This window comes from Piliocolobus tephrosceles, chromosome 17 (genome assembly GCF_002776525.5).
Source record: "Piliocolobus tephrosceles isolate RC106 chromosome 17, ASM277652v3, whole genome shotgun sequence".
NCBI lineage: Eukaryota > Metazoa > Chordata > Mammalia > Primates > Cercopithecidae > Piliocolobus > Piliocolobus tephrosceles.
This window is the reverse complement of record NC_045450.1, coordinates 56332127-56353728: the sequence shown is the minus strand read 5'-3', so window position 1 is coordinate 56353728 and position 21602 is coordinate 56332127. Positions and strand designations below refer to the sequence as shown.

At 43.4% G+C, this 21602-nt stretch overlaps 1 protein-coding gene across 1 annotated transcript in view; it reads right to left on the bottom strand.

The window, feature by feature from the left end:
* The window catches only part of ZFHX3 (zinc finger homeobox 3), a 171827-nt gene that overhangs the window by 11517 nt on the left and 138708 nt on the right, over positions 1-21602 (bottom strand). The window contains exons 5-7 of the mRNA XM_023210312.2: positions 12093-12226; positions 11764-11964; positions 417-519 (exon numbers count right to left, since the gene is read on the bottom strand). Coding sequence (XP_023066080.1) covers positions 417-519; positions 11764-11964; positions 12093-12226 — 438 coding nt within the window. The remainder of the gene's footprint in view (positions 1-416; positions 520-11763; positions 11965-12092; positions 12227-21602) is intronic.

The following is a 21602-nucleotide window of genomic DNA, read 5'->3' as shown; positions in this document are numbered from 1 at the left end:
AATCCCAGAAAACTGAGAACGAAAGAATCCAGTGTACCTAAAAATCAACCCACAAGTCCCTACTAATTAAGTCCTCAGAAATACAGTGTTTAATGGCTTACGACGGTGGGGCCTACTGACTGAGTCTCTGCTTATTCACTCCCTAATTGTATAGTTTAAGGGGACGTGTGTGTCTATGCCAGACTTCCACTGGTTCTCACACTGATTTTCTCTCACTTTAAACCACGTGAGTAATATACAAATACATGCCAAGAACCAGACAGAGTATAAAGTAGCTAATGACAGTGCCCCTCATCTCCTGATTAGTTACATTCACCTTAAGAGTATTGTAAAGAATTCCCGAAAGCCCTTCTCCATGAACGTTTTGGCATTCCATCTTGTTTCAATTTACTGGGGTCAAGAATAATGATACTGACCAGGCTGCTTTCCTGCCTCTTCCAAATTGGAATTCCCATCTCGATCTGGAACAGCTGCTGGGAGGAACATGCTGCTGGGCATCACCATCTCGGGGGTGGTCACCTGAGAAGAGCAAGGAGAGTCAAATGGAGAGGAAAGCAACACAAAACAGGAAATGTTTAAAAAGTATTTAATAAGCAAAGTTAGCTTTCACTAGTGTAAAGCTAGAGGTGTCTCACTTTTTATAGCTCACTGAAGATTCATGTTTATTAGACAAAGCTCACATCAGTCAAAAGTGTTTCTACGGTTACATTCTGGACATAATTAGCAGTGCACACTTGAAGAATAATCTTATTATTAATATTTTTCCTTTATGCAGAATTTTGACTTTGATCACTGACAATGTTTTGTCATGGGCTGTGAAACTTCTTGTGCAACCAATTAGGTAGATAAGTTGAAAGGCCCACCTTAAGCTGCTGAAAACATAATAAGGGCCCTAATTAAATCATACCTAGTAAAGTACACTGTAATCTTGAAGCAGGGAGCATTGTAGTACTGTTTTCAAAATGTATTCAGGCAAGAGGAGGAGGGGAGTAAGAGTGAAGGAAAGGGTAAGAAGAAAAGAAGAGAACAAAGGGAAGGCTAAGGACACGCAGACATGCTGGCAGATTTTCCAGGAAACATTGGTAACCCTTTACAAGCTGACATCAAGCACAAACAAGCCTTTTTTTGTGACTCACTTGAGCCACGATTTCTTCTGGAGTCTCTGCCCAAGGTATACAACATCAGAGGGAACCTCTGATCAATGTCCCAGCCATAGTGGGTGGCCTGCACGGCATTCTACAACAGGGAAGCCTCACCTTGACCACGGCCATTTGTTCTCAATACAGCAATTCTGGAAATCACCTGGATCCAAATAGCTGCAACTTTTGGGCAGAGCCTCAGGTATTTCTCTAGGTCTCCCTGCCATATGGCCAGAAGCCTGTCCAAACAGGTTATCATTTGCCCTATGTTATTGTGATAAGCAGCCCTCAATATCCAATGGAAAAAATCAAAGGTTCTTCATTCAAAAAGAAGCAATATTCCTTTGCCTGATATGGGGTGGGAAGGGTAGGTGGCGATGATATTGCAAATGAATTAGAAACCGCCTCCCGTCTGATGATAGCCAGAGAAATGGACTGACCTAGAAGCTACAGGACCAGAAACTACAGTCACCACTAACCTTTCTACATGGTGCCCAGCCCCAGTTGGAGACATTATTTTTCCACCAAACCATCAAACAGAACCGTACTGCACAGACATCTTCACTATCTGTTGCAAAGATTGGAATACTTAGATTTCTGTTCAAAATTAAATATTTTAAATACATTACTATTAATTTTTAATGGTTGTGAAGATCCCAGCCTTGCTCAAAATAGCTACTGAAATGTCCACTAGAATCATCAGCAATAGGCTTGACAACTAGAGGAAACCCAGACAGCCGCCCCATCAACATAAGATAACTCCTCATCACACCTAGGGGTATTAGAATCATTTCAGCAACCCAGGTGCCAGCGGGTGCAAAAAGTAAGCAACAGGCACTATGGAGAAGCATTCTGAGAAATGCTGTGTTTACGAAGAGCAGGTGCATGGCAGGTGAATGTGTGTGCCATAGCATTCTTGCCTCCACAGACATCTGCACCTCACACAAAGCTCATCGGCGCTGGCTAAGGCTAGCTGTTGATGAACCGTTGGGAATGGAGTAGAGATTGCCAAACTCATTCCATCTATTTTCTTTTTAATAGAAGGCATTTCTGACCAGTGTGGTTGGGGAGTCCAGCGGGAATCCGAGAAGTGAAAGGTCACCGATTAATTTACAGTCCTCAGCCGAGGGGGAGCACGAGGTTGGGGGTAAGAGGGGGAGAAAGGGAAAGGAAAAAAGACTCCCCCCCACCTCCTTTCTCGGTTGTAGCTGCAGGATCAGTCCTTTCCTGGGATCTTTAGGAATTATGAAAAATGAATCATGAGAAATAAAAAAAAAAAAAGCCCTACAGAGTAAAAAAGAATAAAATTATCTAACACCTCAGCTGCACATCATTATAGAAAACTGTGGGCTTTTCATACGCATTACAGTAAGGCAGACATCCCCTCTAACAGACTCAGTACGACGGATCAGTAATTGTTTTCATACACTTTAATTAGAAAAACTCAGATGGCTATGAATAATAATGGAAAAGAGAGACTTTTGCACTTGAAAGGTTGAAGTCAATCAAGTGTGAATGACGGCAAAAAAGAAAAAAAAAAAAAAGACACCAATTCATCAGCCCTCTGTTGTCTCGCTGCGACTTTAATCATAATTCCTGATTGGGATTCAAGAAGGCAGTAAGCAGCGGTTCTTTGTCTGCCTTCACCTTCCATCAATTAACTCTCCCCGAAATATAATCATCAACCTCACATGCTCCTCTGCATCTTAATCTGGGCCTCCAAACCTGTAAGTCTTGCCCCATATGTGTTTAAGTAACTACTTTTATCCACCTGCATCTTCTCATCTATAGTGTACCCAAACTCTCCCTGAAAAAAAGTGGGGGTTGGTACATGAAATTTCGATGGGCAAGAAATTCCCGGGAGGCAAACAGGAAGATCCCTAAAGAGAATCCTAAGGATCTGGAAATGCAGGTGGGGTCTGTCTGCGCATGTGTCTGAACAGAGGTTGAGAATGGAAGCGGCCTTGCTACACAGGCTACTGGAGGGCCCCATGTCAGTCAGACACTAACGTTCCCATGCCTTTGCCCCACTCTTCCCTCTGCTACCAGCTTCCAAAGCTTTCATGTTTCATCTTGAAGAGCCATAAACATGATCCTGTCAACAGAGCACACTGAGGAGTCCTTCCGCTCACTGAGGTGATATATATATCCAAAGGCAGACTTCCTTCAACACTTGCCTTGGCACCCCCTTTGTTTTCCAATCATATCTGGCCACTAAAATGCAATGAATTCAGACTGTCCCAGCCATAGTCTCTAATGGATAGCTGAAAATGGGAAAGTAATAACCCAGCTGTCGGCCGGATGCAGTGGCTCACGCCTGTAATCCCAGCACTTTGGGAGGCTGAGGCGGGTGGATCACTTGAGGTCAGGAGTTCAAGACCAGCCTGACCAACATGGTGAAACCCCATCTCTACTATACATACAAAAATTAGCCAGGCGTGGTGGCACATGCCTGTAGTCCCAGTTACTTGAGAGGCTGAGACAAGAGAATTGCTTGAACCCGGGAGGCAGAGGTTGCAGCGAGCTGAGATTGCACCACTGCACTCCAGCCTGGGCGACAGAGTGAGATTCTGTCTCCAATCAATCAATCAATCAATCCCAGTTGTGCTGAGCACAGGTAGTGACTCACTTCCCTTTTGCCAGGAACACTGAAATATGTAGGTTTATGAGAAGACAAAACCTTGTTGTAGCATAACCAGGGTCATGCCAAGTGTGCCAAACTTCACAAGCCCTCAAATAACTGGTCCTACCACCAATTTTCCTGCAGAACAATATACATGCTTTCTCTCTCTTCCTTCTCCCCTTCTCCTCTTCTCTCCATCTCTCCATCTCTGGCCACAGTCCTACTTCCAGTCCATACTTCCAGCTATGGACTCAAAAGCCAAACAAGAAAAAGTTCTAAGGTTTGGCCAGATGACAGTATACATCAGCCCAAACACCTACACTTTCTACATTGAATGTACCATCCACATTGATTATTCCAGTGATCCATACATCAATAAACATTTACTACATTAAATTATATTCCCCACTCTATTCACTAATAAACCTGAGAAGTAACAAGGAGACAAAAGTTTTTCTGGTTAAGAAAATTCAATTGATTACAGCCATTACAACATCTGGGTCTCTCAAGACTGGCCTCTGCCATGCAAAAGGCAGTTCCATGGTGATCTTCTAGATACCACGTTTTCCTCCCAAATCTTCTGAGCCAGTTCAACTACCTTCCTCCCAGAGTACTTGTACATTTCATGGAAACTTGGGAAGAAACCATCAGCTGACTGGAGTGCAGAAAATTTGAAAGCAAACAGTGGCTCTGACATATTCCTAACAAACAGGTCTCATGCATAACAAAAGAAATGTGGAGTTCTACTCCAGTGCTCAAAACCTCCCAGTTTAAGCAATTTTCATATATAACAGAAACAGAAGCATGCCACATTGATGCTAAAAATGTTCAAGCTTAAGTACTTCCAAAATAACACAGTTGAGAAAGAGTAGCCTTGAGTGACTCTCAGTTCATTCAACTGACCATAATTTACTAAATAAACACTGTACAGGGTCCATGTGCTGCTGCATGCTTCTGAGACGCAGAGAGCCAGACAAAAGTCCCTGTCTCCAAAAAGCTTATGATGCGGAATAAATAACCCTTTAGCGGTCACAAAAGCCTTAGAAATCTAATACAAGTTGCAGACTCCTAGGAAAATACTTTCACAGAAAGAATATTCCAGATAATTTCAGGAAATCACAAGCTCCCCAGAAGGAAGTCCACGTACTCAAGTGAACTGCCCTTGATCTACTAGGAGAAGCGACATAGGTTCATAAATACATAGTTCCAAGCTCTTCCTAGTTTGGTTCATTATTATTTCGGATTATGTTTTAATGCTTTTCAAGATTCTATGAGGTGAGTGGACCCTAAAGCCTCCAGGGCACACCTTATACAGCCCAGGTTCTGAGGTATGGGACTAGTCTCCCACTCTGACATTTGGGAGGGGCTGCTGAAATGTATAATTTCTTGGTAGAAGCTGGAGTGATAAGGAACACCATCCTGCCATTTACGCCAACCCCTGCAGGTCACAGATGTGGAAGGGCCAAATACAACATCCTGTGCAGCCAAGGTCACCCTTTGCTAAGTTCTTACAGGACTGCTCATGCCAATTCATCTCTCAAGGCTACCTGCAGACAGGCTTGCCCAGGTTAGATCGATGCCCCCGACACTTTCCGTGTGCTGGAAAGCAGAGAGATTTTTTTTTTTTTTTTGAGACGGAGTTTCGCTCTGTGGCCCAAGATGGAATGCAATGGCGCGATCTACAGTCTCCTCCCAGGTTAAAGCGATTCTCCTGCCTCAGCCTCCCGAGTAGCTGGGATTACAGGTGTGCACCACTACGCCCAGTTTTTTTTTTTTTTACTTTTAGTAGAGATGGGGTTTCACCTTACTGGCCAGGCTGGTCTCGAACTCCTGACCTCAGGGGATCCTTCCCCATCGGCCTCCCAAAGTGCTGGGATTACAGGCATAAGCCACTGTGCCTGGCCAGAAGAGATATTTTCTTAGCAAAAGTGGTGAACCTAGTTTCTCTGAGACCCTTATTCCTACCACCTTGGCATTGCTCACTTTAAGGACTTGTTTCTGAAAAGCCCACTATTACAGGTGAAAGTGTAGATTTGCTAATACCTAGGCTCCCAAGGATGCCTCAAATCCTTTACTTTTAATTGAAAATGAATAGAATGAAGAAACTCAGACAAAAAGAAGAGAGACCTCAGACACAGACCACCTTGGCACAGACCAAGCCAGTCTCTACATCCTTGTGGATGAGGCTGGTCATTTAAGCATGAAGTTAAAACCCAGCTGCTTTTAGGGCTGAGCAGTCTAGCTAGTGGTATATCTAAAGCCAGCTGTTCCAGCAAGAGGCCAGTTGCTCACTTCCTTTCCTGTACCTAGACAGCCACTGGGGCCCACTAGCTGGTGTCTGTACACTTAACAGCCAACAAACCAGGGCGCCTGTTGCCAGGAGAGTTTCAGAGTTGGGTTCCCCACTCCCCTTTACTGCCTTCTGCATGTGGAAAGGGCTTTGGTGGTGTTTGTTTGTTTGAGACGGAGTCCCGCTCTGTCACCCAGGCTGGAGTACAGTGGCGTAATGTCAGCTCACTGCAACCTCTGCCTCCCAGGGAGAACTGGACCATGGAGTTTAAAAGGCCCAGCTTCTTCTCCCCTTGTCCCATTTCCTTTTCTTTCTTTTCTTTTTTTCTTTTTTCTTTTTTTTTGAGATAGTCTCACTTTGTCGCCTGGACTGGAGTGCAGTAGCATGATAATGGCTCGCTATAGCCTCGAACTGCTGGGCTTAAGTGATTCTTCTGCCTCAGCCTCCTGAGTAGCTAGGACTACATGTGCACACCACCGCTCTCAGCAATTTTTTGTGTGTTTTGTTTTTTTGGTAGACACACAGTCTTTGCCATGTTTGCCTGGCTGGTCTCGAACTCCTGGACTCAAGCCATCCTCCCACCTTGGCCTTCTTGTTTCTTTTCCAAAACTCCTTCTGTATGGTGGTTCATTCAATTTTTAAATACATCAAGCTCAAAAGAAAATACTGTAGGGCCGTGTTAACATTCATGTGGGCTAGAAACAAATGCAGCTCAGGACCAGATTTTTTAAACTGAGGATGAGAAAGATTGAAAAGGTAGATGGGAGAACAGGAAACACATGAAGAGTTATACACATGTGCGCAGAGAGAGGTGAGAACTGAGAAGGAGAATGAATTGGTGAGAAAAGCTTCATTAGACTGAGAGGCAAGCAGTGGCAGTATACCAAGGTCACTTCTAATTTAGACTATCTAATTGGCAAACAGGCTCCAAATGGCTATCATCTCACAGGGCTTGGAATTAATGAAGCCCGATTATTTTCATTACCTTCCTCTTAAGATACAGGCAAGGTGAGAGAGCTGGTACCCAGGTGGGTGTGACCATCCCCAGGCCAGTGGCCGCCCTAGAGCCCCAGATGACCAGCCTGTCCCAGAGACTCACAGACACACAGGCACACATGAGGCATAGAGAGTCACAGACACTGATGGAAAAAAATCACAAGGTTACAAACTATTGGTCTCAAAAGAGATACAGAGAAAAGTGCAGGCAACACAGGGCCAGGAGCATGGAAGGGAAATCTGTGCAGGTAAAAAAATACAGAATAATTAAGAACTACCAAAGGGAGCGAAGACAAAGGGCTAGAGAATATGTTCCTAAGCTGCCCAGGAGCCAATCCCATCTCCACTGTGAGGTCATATTTTGTTAAATGATGAAAGAACAAAGAGAATTTCCCCATATCAGTGCTTCAGGATCCCAGTGGTATGTCCTGTCACTTAGAAAGATAGTGATCAATTAGAATAATTTAAGAGTATTGAAATGCATGGTAGGTGGTCTTTCCTATTCTCATCCAGGGGCCAGAAACACAGGCCCCATGCCTTCCACCCTCCTTTCCTGAAAGAATAGGAAAATAAGGGCACTGAGCAGCAGCTCCTACATCTCTTTCACCAATTTGAAATCTCAAGCTTCTTTGTAAATAGGTGAGAGTTCTTATGTGAAACTGACATTAGGGGCGGGCTGCCCAGCCAGTTGTGGAGGGGCCCTTGTCTCATCTCCCTTAAGCTTTATAGATTTCATATGACGTGTGCAGAGACACTCTTTGCAGCTCTGTTTCCAATAGGCCAAGAAGAATGAAGTACTGTGGGTGCGGTCTCCATAGTGGAGGGCCAGCACTGCAATTGTTCCTAGTGGAGAGTATTTCTCAAGCCCCCTCATCAGTAAGAAGGGGGCCCATGGAAGACATAGATATGAAATGCAGAGCATAAGCAAGCAGCTGTTACCATAGCAACAGACATATTAGACACTGCAGGTTCCTGAAAGCTGTCTGATAAGGTATTATTAAATGAAGCCTCCTCAAAACGCACTCCATTTACAACTGAACGGAAAGACGTGTAGAAAGTAATCTGTTTCCATTTATCAGGGTGGAATTTACTTTTAGTGGGACTGAACCGAACTCAAGCTAAATCCTGAGACTTTGGACCCAGACAGCAAAAAATATTTACCAGAATTTATAGCTGTAAATAGCCCGGACACACCCCATGTCTGCCAGGAATCATCTGTTTGGGAGATTTTGCAAGCTTTTCCTATTCTGCAGCCAACGGCAACTAACTCAGTCAACCCATTTGGAAAGAAAGAAGATTGACTCCTCTTGCTGCTATTCATCCTAGCCACTCAGGGACAAAGCAGACATAACTTTCTTCTCCTGGAGGATGAATGACCGTAGAACTGGCATTCCTTAACGATATGGTTTAGAAAATGGAGCCCTGATTAGAGGGGCATTTTTCATCATGCTGTTTTCAGTTTCCTGGTCCAGTTGGCCATGAACAAACAGATACATCGTTAGAGAGCCTAACCAATACTTTCCCAGGGCCAATTTTCTAACAAAATGACAGTAAGATACCCTCCCGTGACATGATTTTAACCATAGGTTCATTATAATCACTTAGTTTTAAAACAATTGCAAATTCCATCTTTACACCAGATTTTTCAGAGGAAAGACACTGGCATCTGCTTTGATTCATCAGGGCAGAGCCCAAGATCATCAGTATTCCAGTCCTCAAACAGGATCTCGGGTTCACCTTATGGTAGGCCCACAAATTCCCTCTAACAACCCTGGTTGCTCATGTTTTTCCTGCTGAACAAAAGGACTGAGATAGAAATGCATAGTTTGGCTCATTGCAAACTATCCCCATGACTGGACAGACCAGTTCAATACTGACAGCCATGCCATACCTCCATCTTCCCATGCAAAGAGAAAACTCATCCTTGCATATACATCCTTCGGTAAAAAGTAAAATACATTATTACATTTCTCATAACTTTCAACTTTATTCCTGAATCCATTAACTTTCTCTTGTTGCTAACAAATTGACTCCCTATTACCAGTGCATTTCCCACAATCTGCATACTTCTCAGAAATGTCTAGAAAACATTTCCATGGTCTGCTATGGAAAGACTGGGCACATAGGGGTTTCTATACAAGGTACCAAGCACAGCAGTGCTTTAGGGAGCAGTGTCTCCAGAACAGTTTTTATTGGCCAATCCCATGGTTATATCCTTATGTTCCCTGGCATTGTACACACAATTTTATATTTGCAAAATACTTGATGGAGGGTCAGTAACAGTGGTTATCAAACACTGGTGTGCAAAGAATAATCCAGTATGGCTGTTGTATAGCTTTCATGAGAGTCTCCATAAAGGTTAAGGATCACTGCTTCCAAAGGTGCTAGTTAATGGGTAACTTCCAGAAATATCTTAAGGATTGATACCCAAGCAAACACAGAAGTAATATCCTGCCCTTGAAGACTCTGTTGGTAAATGAAGATTCACAATGACCACCACACTTGCCACTTGAAATTTACCTTGCTATTGCTGTTATGAAAATATGACAAACAATGAATATTTGAAATATAAGTTATACTCTAGTCCCTAGAGATATATAAATGAAGTTTTTACTGTCCAATGTAAACCAGTCGTGCAGATTACTATAGCTCAGTCCCTAGACTAGATTTATATTAAAATAGCAAAAACAATCACCTAAGTAAAAGAAAAATGTAGGTCAGTATTGACAATGCTTCCCTCCCCACATCTCTTTCTGTTCCTTCAGGCTCCCATGGTTCTAGTCCATCAACTGGGAAGTACAATGAGGCCTGTTACCCAAGGCTGATGAGAAAGCTGAGGAAACCAGTAACACAGAAACCCACCGGTCCACAGAAGGAGGTTATCATTTACACAGAATCTTTACACAGTGTTTATCAGCTGATTTGAAAATACTCACAGAAAGTTAATTTATACTTGAAAGACCTCTGAAAGGCAACTCATGCTAGGTCACCTTTGAGCTTCCCATTGGCTGCTAAAGTTCTCTTGATGCATCATCAATTATATGTTCTTCACGACTAAACATCACTTACAACATTATTCATTAATTTTTGCAGAACCAAATGAAATAGGAAATGCCTAGAAGTGACATGTCTGTGACCTGCACATTATAATGTGCAGTTGTGAACAGACTACCTCTGGGAATCTTCACATGAAACAGCAATCAAATTAACTTATTACTCCACTGCTAAAATAATGCTGAGAACGAGGTGTCAATAGTTCTCTTTGGTGGTTTTTCCTCTAATGATCAGGAAAGGGCTTTGGTGTTTTTTGTTTGTTTGTTTGTTTGTTTGAGACGGAGTCTCGGTCTGTCGCCCAGGCTAGAGTGCAGTGGTGCAATGTCAGCTCACCGCAACCTCTGCCTCCCGGGTTCAAGTGATTCTCCTGCCTCAGCCTCCTTAGTAGCTGGGATTTCAGGCACTCGCCACCATGCCTGGCTAATTTTTGTATTTTTAGTAGAGACAGGGTTTCGCCATGTTGGCCAGGCTGGTCTCGAACTCCTGACCTCAGGTGATGCGCCCGCCTCGGCCTCCCAAAGTGTTGGGATTACAAGTGTGAGCCCCCACGCCTGGCCAGGAAATGACTTTCATAACAGCACCAGCATAGTCAAAAGTAGGACATCACCATCACCGGCACTATTTTGAAAAGTTTTCATATTACAGTTAGATTTACATCTTTACACTAATTAGGCCATGTTTACAGTGGTCACTCAGGGGCATGCTTTCAAAATCTGCAGTTGTAGCAATATCATGTTCAAATGCAAAACCCACATTCACGAATCAGCAAATCCAGCTCAACATTTTCTTGCTTTGAAAATCAAAGTATCCACTGAAAAACTCCTCCATTACAGGGCTACCCCTAGAGTTGGAAATTGCGGGTTCAAATCTCAACTCTGCTCCTTACAAATGGCATCAAGTCAATTCACATCTTTTAGCCTCAGCTTCCTTATCTGCTGATGGGAATGTGCCAAAAATTTTTTTTTCTTTTTTTTTAAAGAGATAGGGTCTCCCTCTGTTACCCAGGCTGGAGCGCACTGACCTGATCATAGCTCACTGCAACCTCAAACTCTTGGGCTCAAGTGATCCTCCCAACTCAGCCTCCCAAGTAGCTAGGATTACAGGTGCATGCACCACCATGCCTGGCTAATTTTAAAATATGTTTTGTAGAGACGGGGGTCTCATTATGTTACCTAGGCTGGTCTCAAAATCCTGGCCTCAAGCAATCCCCCCACCATGACCTCCCAAAGAACTGGGATTAGCGGCGTGAGCTAGTGTGCCTGGCTCCCTTTTAAAACAAAAAGAAAAACAGAATTTGTTATGAGGATGAAGTGAGACACAATGAAGGTAAGAGCAATCTAGTCCATGACCTGCTCAGTAAAGGTTTAAAGAATTTGAATAATGATTTCTTCATATAAATGGTTAGCTAATCCATGCCTCTGTCCCCTGAGGGGAGAGAGGATGATAAGGGAGGTTGAGAAACATGTTCAGCACTTTGGGCTATGGTCATGCCAAGTCTAAGGCAGGGACAGTACAACAAAGGTCACAGAATGAGGACTGTTTTCTGACGTTTCCACCTCTACACTGGCTTTCTCGTCCAATAACACAGTAGCTTGCCCATGTTACTGCGTCACCTTTGACCCTGGAGAAAGACCATAGGGTGCTGCTTCTGGCTGCCTTACCGTCATAATGAGCTTCTCCACGCAGTCAGGTGCCACGCTGTGGAGGTGGGTGAGGTGCAGCTGGAGGTGGATCTTGTTGTTGAGCATGTCCTGGCACAGGGGGCAGCGAAGCATGGGTTGCACTGAGTGCTGCGTCATGGCATGCACCCGGAGCCGGTTGACGTCGGCATTACTGTACTTGCAGTAGGGACACTGGTACATCTGTGGGGAACACACCCACTGCTTTGAGCAACTGTGTATGCCCCCAAGTCCACCCACCCAAAAGTTTGTTCCCTACCAATGTCTAAAACACCTCGCCTTCCCACCAGCAGAGTCCCTTCCAGCCTCACCTGCTCCGGTTTGATCTCCTCAGCTGTTTTTGGTCGCTTCGAAGAGAGGGGAGACTCTGAGCTACCTGGGAAGGAGATGCGTTTGGAGGTTGCAGGAGAATCTGTCAGCTCCTTCTCTGCTTGGCTGGACGATGCTAGAAGAGAAAGTAGAAGATGCAATACAGCAGCCAGACCAGGCCAGCTCCCAGAGGGTTTGTGTTGGGTGAAAATCAACATTCATTTATAGCACAGGATTTTCTTAAAACACCACAATTCAAGAAGGATGAACATCCGGACTGATTTATCAAGCATGTTGGAAAAGAAGCAAGTGTTTCTTTCTCCCCCATGAATTTCTGTCACTACTTTAACAACTGAACATTAGGAAAAGAAGGCAAAGAAATGGAATAAAAGGCTCTGGAGTTGGATTAAGCTAAATTCAGTCTGTTCTAACCTCCCCCAATCTAGACACAATCTGCTGGCTTGTGGGGGGCAGTAGGGCTGAGGGTGGGTGGGAAAGTCTCACCAGTTGCTTTGCCAACCTCAGTACCAGACATGCTGTGCTTCAGAAATCTAAGAAGAGATGTGCTCTCAACTCTATTGTCCCTCCTCTTGGAATCACAACATGGTACAGCACCAGCAACATGAAAAATGTGATTTGAGAAAGGTTCACATGAATATCAGCACACCAAATATGTGGGCAAAAAAATCAAGTTTGGATTCAGCAGTTTGCTTTTGGGGAAGAGTATAATTGAGGAGTGGAACTAGGCAAGGCCTGAATCCAAGATAAAACCTAGCCAATGCTCCAGACCCAAGAGTTTATTCAGAGTGGGTGGGAATAGGGAAAGTTTCCTATCAGCTTGCCCAAACCATGCCTCCACGCCCCTCTTGCCTATACCACCAAAAAAACCAAACACTAATTAAAGAGGAGCGGCCCATGAGGATTGAGTAGCACACAGCATGTACAGAAGTGCTGGTGGAAGGAGTTCTCTGAAGGATGGAAAGGAAACATTTCTTTACCTTCTCTATTGTTAACACTGATCAGTAAGCATTAGGTTAGGCTCAAGGTTTATAGTTAGGAAAAACCTGCTATCTGCTCCTCCTTCCAGTAGAGGCAAACACTTTGATAAGAAAACAGCCAGGCTGAGGGTTTATCCAGGATAAGCAAGGCTCCTCCAGTTGAAACACAGTGTGGTTGGATCTGATTGTTCCATAACCTGGTCAATATCTGAGTGTTTGCTCTTTCATTTGTTTTGAATGTGGGACTCCATTTTTCAGAATTTCACTTAAAGCAGTATGAAAAAAAAGTCATAAAAGTGGTAGTGAGAAAATATACATACCCACTGCCCTCATGAAAAAATAATGTGACTCAGCATTCAGGTCACTGAATTAGAAAGCCCAATTTTTATTCCCTGTTAAACTGCTTTCTTTTTTACCCTGTCTAGTTATCTGTCATGTATTTCCATTTATGCTTGGGTTTGAAATTTGTTCTGATGTGGACACCAAGATGCTGTCATTACTTTAATAAACAATTTTAGAAAATCAATTTTATTCATTAAAATCATAAGGCCACAATATAATTTTGAAAAGAAAAATTTGCCAGATGCAGGAAATATATTCCAGGAAGTTGATGCTCTTCCCAGAATGCACATATTGTGACCTTTAACCCCAGTATCTTGGTAACCTGGTCTACGTAAGTTTGTAGGGCATCTATTATTTAAAAAGTACAAGGACAAGCATATTACACACAGATCCTCCTCCTCCCAACACACACATTCATAACAGTACTTTAATCTGTCTCGAATCGACTTCAAACCCATTTTGCTCTTAATGGGAGTTATTCATTTTCACTTGAAAGGTAATACATGACGGCTGGATGTTTAATGTGATGGACTGGCTGCCGATTAACTAGGTGCTGTAACATTCTACACCAGTTCCCCCATGGCCCACTTCCCATCTCCTGGCCCCGCTTAGACCTGATCCTACAGAACGTTGCGTTGCAGGTTTTAGAACTTGCAGTGCGATGGGCTGCTCCTGAACACGTCTACATTTAGAGTCTAATTAAGGTTTTCAGGAACTTAAGTTCCCTTGCCCCCAGAGACCTCCTTAGTCTCTATCATTTTGATTTTTGCTTGGTGGTTATCTTCTACATATTAACTCTTCAAATGTATTCTCAAGATGGGATGGGTGAGGGCATCAAATAATACTTTCAGTGTTTATTCGTCACAGCCATTTCTTTACCTTCTCTACTGTGAACCCCCATCAGCAGGCATTAGGTTATGTTCAGGGTATATAAAGTTAGGAAAAAGCTGCTGTCTGCTCCTCCTTCCAGTAGAGGCAAACTAAGACATAGATTCTATTCCATACACCCATCCCCATCTTTTTGTTACTCTGCCTGACTAAAAACAACACCTGTTTTACAGGACTGTGACTGCCTTGTAAATGCCCTCAATCTACCTGCCCCCCTACTATGGAATGAGTCAATTGTGCACTTGCTCAATAGTGTGGATGAATGGGCACCGAGGCTGAGACCACCCAACTCATCTCTCTCTCCCAGAGCTGAAAAGCAAACACAGTAACCCAGTGCAGCATTAGTTTCCTCATAGGACCAAAGAGTCCATCCTCTTCCTTGAATGCTGAACACATGATGAATTGTGGTGAGGTTGCAGAGGTGAGAATTCTGGTTTCAGAAGCCACTATTCTTTCCCCCTGCATGGAGAGGGGAACTTCTTTTTTTTTTTCAAACTCAAACTGCTCTGGAATTCTAAAGCTTCTTTTGTGAGCTTGAGCTAAGGACCCATCATAAAGTGTTTTAAAAAATAAAATCACCACTTGCTCACTCATTTCTCTTTCTTCCCAGTAATACAACAGCCCTGCTTTAACATGAAATGCTGCATCCACTGGTGCACAAACTTCGGGTTCATCTCCTTTCTATCTAGGACAATCTGCATCTTTATTAGATCAAATCTGTCTAGAAGTAGATATTAGCCACCTGCAGCTCACTGGCCCCTTCTCTAAAGATAAAGCAATGCCATTCTTATAAAAGATTCTATAAACATCCAGTTACAATCTCATTGTGTTTCCCTGAGTGATGTGGGGATGGCTCCTAAGAGTTAACTACGGCTGACCCGTGCCCCTCCCTTAATTGACCTCAGACATTAAAATGTCAGTCCCTATCATGACATGGTACCAAAGTCGTTACAACATTTCTGTAGATGGGCAAACAGTTGTGCAAGTTCTGGTCAGGTGCTGTGGCTCACGCCTGTAATCCTAGCACTTTGGGAGGCTGAGGTGGGCAGATTACTTGAGCCCAAGGAGTTCAGGACTGGCCTGGGCAACATGGTGAAACTCCATCTCTACAAAAATTAGCCAGGCATGGTGGTGGATGCCTGTAGTCCTAGCTACTCAGGAGACTGAGGTGGGAGTATCACCTGAGCCTGGGAGGTTGAGGCTGTGGTGAGCCATGATTGTGCCACTGCATTCCAGCCTGGGTGACAGAATAAGACTGTCTAAAAAAAAAAAAAAAAAAAAAAAACCTTTTGCAAGTTCTCCATCAGCATGCTAGATGAGAGTTTATCACAGTCCACGGTCAAAGGTTCTCTCAAGTTTCTTCTCTCTGAACAACTTCAAAAGGGCCAGAGTCTCAGAATCAATTTCTACGTTAGTTCTGTCACTAGCATACATCATAGGCATAAGTAAATGAAGTTGATGAATACCAAGGGAGAAAGTACTGTGGTTTCCCACTTTGAAGGCTTTTCTAAACTTAAACTCTAGAAGACATGTCACAATATACAAAACACTCTTTTAAAAATCAATTACTGGTCACTTTAAGCCTACTATGATGTCACATAAGTGAAATGGAAATACATGCACTCCAGAGACAAGACATAGTTTAGACAATTGGTGCCTGGAACGTTTGGTTTATACTGGCAACAAAAAAACAAACAACTTGAAGCGTTAGTAACTGTAGTGGTTTGCACAATCATGACAAAATGATTTGGAAACAATCTAGATATCTTACAATAGGGCATGGTGTAAGTAAACAATGGTACAGCCATTCTACTGAGTATTAGAAGACATTAAAACTGATTGCTATGAAGCAATATGGAAAAATCATTGAGAATGCAAATCAGAAAAGAAGATAAAATGTGTACTATATTATGTTACAGCTATGTAAAAAGCAGGTATTAGAAAAAAAGACTAGAATGATCATTGTCTTTAGGTGATGACATCAAGGACCACTTTATACGTTTTTCACAGTCATTTCATTTTTAATATTATAGTTATCATTTAAGTTCAACCGTCCATGAAAAAGTTGGTATTGGCTCTATACTGTGCAAAACATCAGATGGTATTTTTTACTTTGCTGGTAAAAGCAATTCCTCTCATTTTGGCAGTTATAAAATATGAAAATATGTGTTAAAGCTCAGAGAATCTTCCACAGGCAACATGTTAGGCTCCTGGGATTTCAAAGGGAATAAAAATGTGGTAAGGAATCATGTGCCTGAATGCACTATAGGTGACAAACTCTATAAAGCTAGGAAAATGGGATATTGTGACAACGAAATGCTGGGTCAAACTCCTACTCAAACTTAACCGGATGTGCTCGCTATGGATTCCATGCCACACAGACTTTCTAGGGAGTGAGAAAGCACTTGCTCTGCTTGTTAGTGTTAGGGTGGCCCTACCCAATGCGCGCTGACGAGGCACAGGAAAGACTAGCATGTCCCTGTTATGGAGTTCAAAAATTCAAAAGTTGGGTTTCTGGGCCAACAGCCACCATTTCTCCTCATACTGTGATGAGTTGGCCAACTAAAACTCACAAAGACAAATACTGAGAGAGACAAACCTGTTCATGATTGTCTATTTTATCCTCTTGGGCTCCTCTGCATTCTAGGCAAAAGTATTTCATTTCAAAGGGAAGCACAGTTGTCAATACATGGCTCCCTTAGGGGGAAAATCATTTATGCATGGAGACACCAACTTCCAGATACCCTTTGATTTTATCATATTTGTTTTAGAAGTATTTAACCTGTAAAAATAATTACTTCAAAAGTTACCCGTCTACTCATGCTAGTTAGAGGGAATAGGGAAGAGAGCTGATAAGCATTCATGCAAAGTTTTGTTTGAAATTTGCAAGAAATGGTTTTATTATATCATAAGCATATAGAATAATTAAAATATGGCTAGCAAAACTTCATGTAGGAAGTGACTGACTTCAAGGAACAGTATCACTTAGAAAGCTTATGAAGTGGCCAAAGACGGTAGAAGCACAGCCTTTCAACATTCACAGTCCCTTATAACTTTACCTGATAAAACCATTCTTGCTAGAACAAATTCTCATGTGATCCCAATCTTTGCTAGCAAATTCGACATCCGAATCACTGAAATTCTGGCCATAGAAAACTTAAGAGTTGTGCTTGTAATCCCAGTGGACTTAATGCCAACACAGGCTTCATTTCTCATTTAGTAACTCTGTACAACTCTGAAGCCAAGTAAGGCGTGGAGCTGCTGCTTCATCAAAGATAAACCTGAAGAAAAATTGGAAATGAAATAAATATGGAACCTTAAGGTCCCTCATTTTCAAGATATCCACTTGCCCTCCAAGAAAACCAACATACTGGCAGCATTAGTTTCTGTGTTTCCTGAGAAAAATTCATCTTCTCATCACTCAGCACACCAGTGAGCTGTTGGCATGGTGGGCATCCTATGATGCAGACCAGTAACCCTCTGGCCAGAGGCCTCCCTCCCTTGGTGAGATCCTGGGCAGGCATTGAGGTGTCCACATTACTGGGAAGATCCTTTTGCATCTCTTCATGGTGGAGTGGCTCTTGGAGGTGGTAATCACCAAAGTGCTGATCCTCTTCCTTTCTGGGGTCCCAAGGTGAGCCCACTGAGGGCCTGGGATGCTGCCTGACACTTGAACCTTGTGGAGAATCCAAAGGCAGCCACCACCCCCACCTCTCAACCATCAGACTCTTAGCTAAAAAGTATCACTGACAGCCCCTCCATCTAAACTTCCATCTCCCAAACCAGCAACATAATGGAGGAACCAATTAAATGATTATTAATTCATGCTACTTTCCGTAAGCCAGAGGTTCTCATCGCCTTGCATTCCGTAAACCAGCTTGCCACCTGCCCCAGAAATTTACAGCAATCTTTTCTCTATCTCCGTTGACTAGCAAAAAAATAAATTCACACAACTCCATACTCAATGTCTGAGTTGAGATAACTATTCCAACACACGAGACATAGATGTATCAGGAGATCTGAAAATGGTCCTTCAGCTCATAATTAAATGGAAGGTGCAATGTGTGTTTCCCATAGCTCCTCTCTCTCAGCTTCTCATACCTCATGCTCCCTCTAGACAGCACAAATGCAATGTTTCCAGAGGGTCATCTGTGCTTCTGGATTTTGTGATCTTCTGACTTTCATTGAAAGCAGAGTTACTCTTGGCATTTGCTTGCAATTCCTTCCCCAGAGGACAGGCTGGGCTTTCTTACTCAAATCTCCTGTGGAGCTACTGCACTTGATAAGTGGCCAAAGATCTGGCTAAATTTTCTTCCTCCCCTAGTAGAGAGAACAACGGTTCCTTTAAAGAATCTGCTTTCCTGCCAGCTTGGTCTTTAAACATGCATGGTCTCATTCTGCCTCCAACCAAGCACTTAGAGATGTTTCAAAGAGGAACAGGGGTAGAGGGGAAGAGGATTTGTGTGAAGCAGATGCATGCACATGTCCACTCAGCAGGGGGCGGTCTTCATGCCACAGCTAAAAAGGAGCTGAGTCTGTCTTCCCTATCCAAAGGAGCAGAATCTGTCTCAACATCCAACCTGGTGAAGTTAAGAACCTTTTATTCAAAACAAAGTCTTATTCTCAGGAAATGCAAGCTATCTTGCCCCCATATATCCCTAGAAAACACCTACCCCCAAAAGCAGAATATGCCTACACAGGTATGGCAAGACACAGAGGTTCCATCAACTTCACAGACCTTTTGTTTCTAAAAAGGATTTCAAAGAAAATTTGATTTATACTACACATAGTTATAAGAGTTACTCAGGGAAAGGCTAATTATTTTTCTTCTCCAACTTAAATACGAACAAAATAGGTCAGCACTTCAAAAATCCAGCAGCTCTTAGGTGTTGTTATGATTTTACTTTTTGTTTGGAAATAATTATAGCTTCACAGGAAGTCACAAGAACAGCATAGAAAGAGCCCATGTATACTTCACCCAGGTGTTACTTATTAAGCAGTTTAGATAAAGATTTCCAGGTCTTCAATCACTCTTCATGGTGACCCTGCCTCTCTGGCTCCCTCCCTCTGTCTCTCCCCAAGCCCCAATGTTGCTTACATCTACCAAAACTTAGGGCCCTATGCCTGTCATACACCTTCCTTGTCCGTTAGGAAAGTTCCATGCCTCCCTAACCCAGCAAGGGCTCAGGACCTCCTGTCTAGTTAAGAAGTAGATCTCAAAACCTCACGCTTGTCACTGAGATTGCAGCCTTGAGGTTCAGCAAATGCCACAATGTGTCAGACTCCCAGGCAGGGTTCATTAAAACACAGATCACAGCCCCTGTCCTAAGGTTCTAATTCAGTAGGTCTGGGTCAGATAATTTGCATTTCCAGTAAGTTCCCAGGTAATGCGGATGGTCCAGGGACCACACTTTGAGAAGAGTGGTCAGAGCCAAGGCTTTGTGTAATAGGTAGGAACCACGCTGCTTTGGGGTCTAACTAGAATTAAATGAGAGGGCCCAGCAAGCATGGGCCAATCTGTCAGTCCACTTTAAATGACTCTGATGACATGATACTCTCATCTAAACTCAGGGATGATAGCCAGGTCCGGTCTCATAGCCTAGCTGTTTTAAAATACCCTCGGGCCACCTGTTTACTCTAAAACAAATGCAGACACCTTCAAAACCAGAAATTCAGAAGGAATAAGCTCCACGTGTTCTGTTAGCAGCGTAATCCAGAAAAAGGACAGACTCCCTTATTTACAGAAATCTCTTTATTTCCACATGTCCTATCCTGGAGAGCCTCTGTGAAAAGAGCGCAGATACCTGTGGGCTCCTTCCACCTTGCAGAAAAAGGAAGCATCTTTTTAGTGCTGGCTTCCCTAGGCCAGGCACCTGCGGGCCTCAGCAGCTGAAGGCCCTCTTTGCTTCAGCCCTGGAAGGATGCACAGATCTATGCTAGCCCCCATTTGCACAAGTCAGCAATCTGGGAGTGGGGGTTCAGGCACCATTCTGTGGGGCCTCTGCTTTCTCTGCAGGAAGCAGCCTCTCTGACAGGCTCTGGAAGCCTCAAGGTGGGATGGTGGGCACACACTGACAGGTAGGTGGGTGCTACTGCTTGCTCTGTGTATTTGGGGAGAAAAACAGTGCTGAGCCCTACATCAGAGACATCAATCTGTTGCACTAATTCCTTGCTGAAATATGCATAAGGCTGCTTAACCACACTGATCTGAGTTCCCAAAAGGCCATTTCACATTTCAGTTTCAAGACACCTTGCTCCCTCTGTGTCAGGTTTGCAAAGGAACCACCAGTCAAAACAGAGCCACCACCTGGTTTAGACCAACATCAGCTGTTGGTCTGTTTAATAAATTACAGGCAATGGACTGCCATCGTGAGCCTGGCTCATGCCAGGATTTTGGAGGCCTGCTAAATATTCCCGATTTTGACTTTGACCTGATTCCTGACTTTGAGGTACTGAGTCGACCTGCCTGTCTTTGGCCTCTTGTTGGTTCCCTCAAAATATGCTGTCTTCCCCTGGCATGGCTTCCTACAGCTATGGCCATGGTATCTTGTGAGGACGGGTGGCCACAGTCCAGGGACACACTAGGGGGTCTGCATTTATCACGCTTCCCTGTGGCTTTATTACAGGACTGTGAAGACAACCAGAGCGGGAAGGAACCTCAGAGACCTTTGGACCAACAAAGGAAAAAGCCCAGAGGGGCAGGACATAGATCAAAACTAGTGGCATGCGAATCATTCTGGGATCGGGCCAAAGTTAATTAACAGAGGCCCATTCAGTCTCTACTGAGTCAAACAATAATTAGGTTAGTTAGGGTCTCCGAGCCCCAACACAGTCTAGACTCTGAGAGACTGCAATATAGCAATATTCTTCTAGTTTCTTCTCCATTCTAAATCTGTCTTCCTAAAATACTAAATTTTATGAGTGAAAGTGAACTTGTGAACATAAACAGATAAAATATGGGTATGTGTCCAGAATGGTGACAGATACAGAGAACTGCTGAATGTAACTTATCAGAACCTTACAAACTGGTCTTCCCTCGTGATCCACCTAGGGTTTCTTTTTGCTAGTCCACGTTCCACAGGAAAGTGTGAGAACTTGTACTTAGGGAAAAAAGACGTTACTCAGGTTCCTGCAAGGGTGGGAAATGGGAATGATTCTCCACTTTCCCCTCCAGATTTAAGCACTACAAAGACTGTCAACATCTTCTCTTGGTATTGTGTACAGTACAGAGAGATAGGCACCCTACATTGAGTAATGTTTATATTTAATATCAGTGCTGCTTTC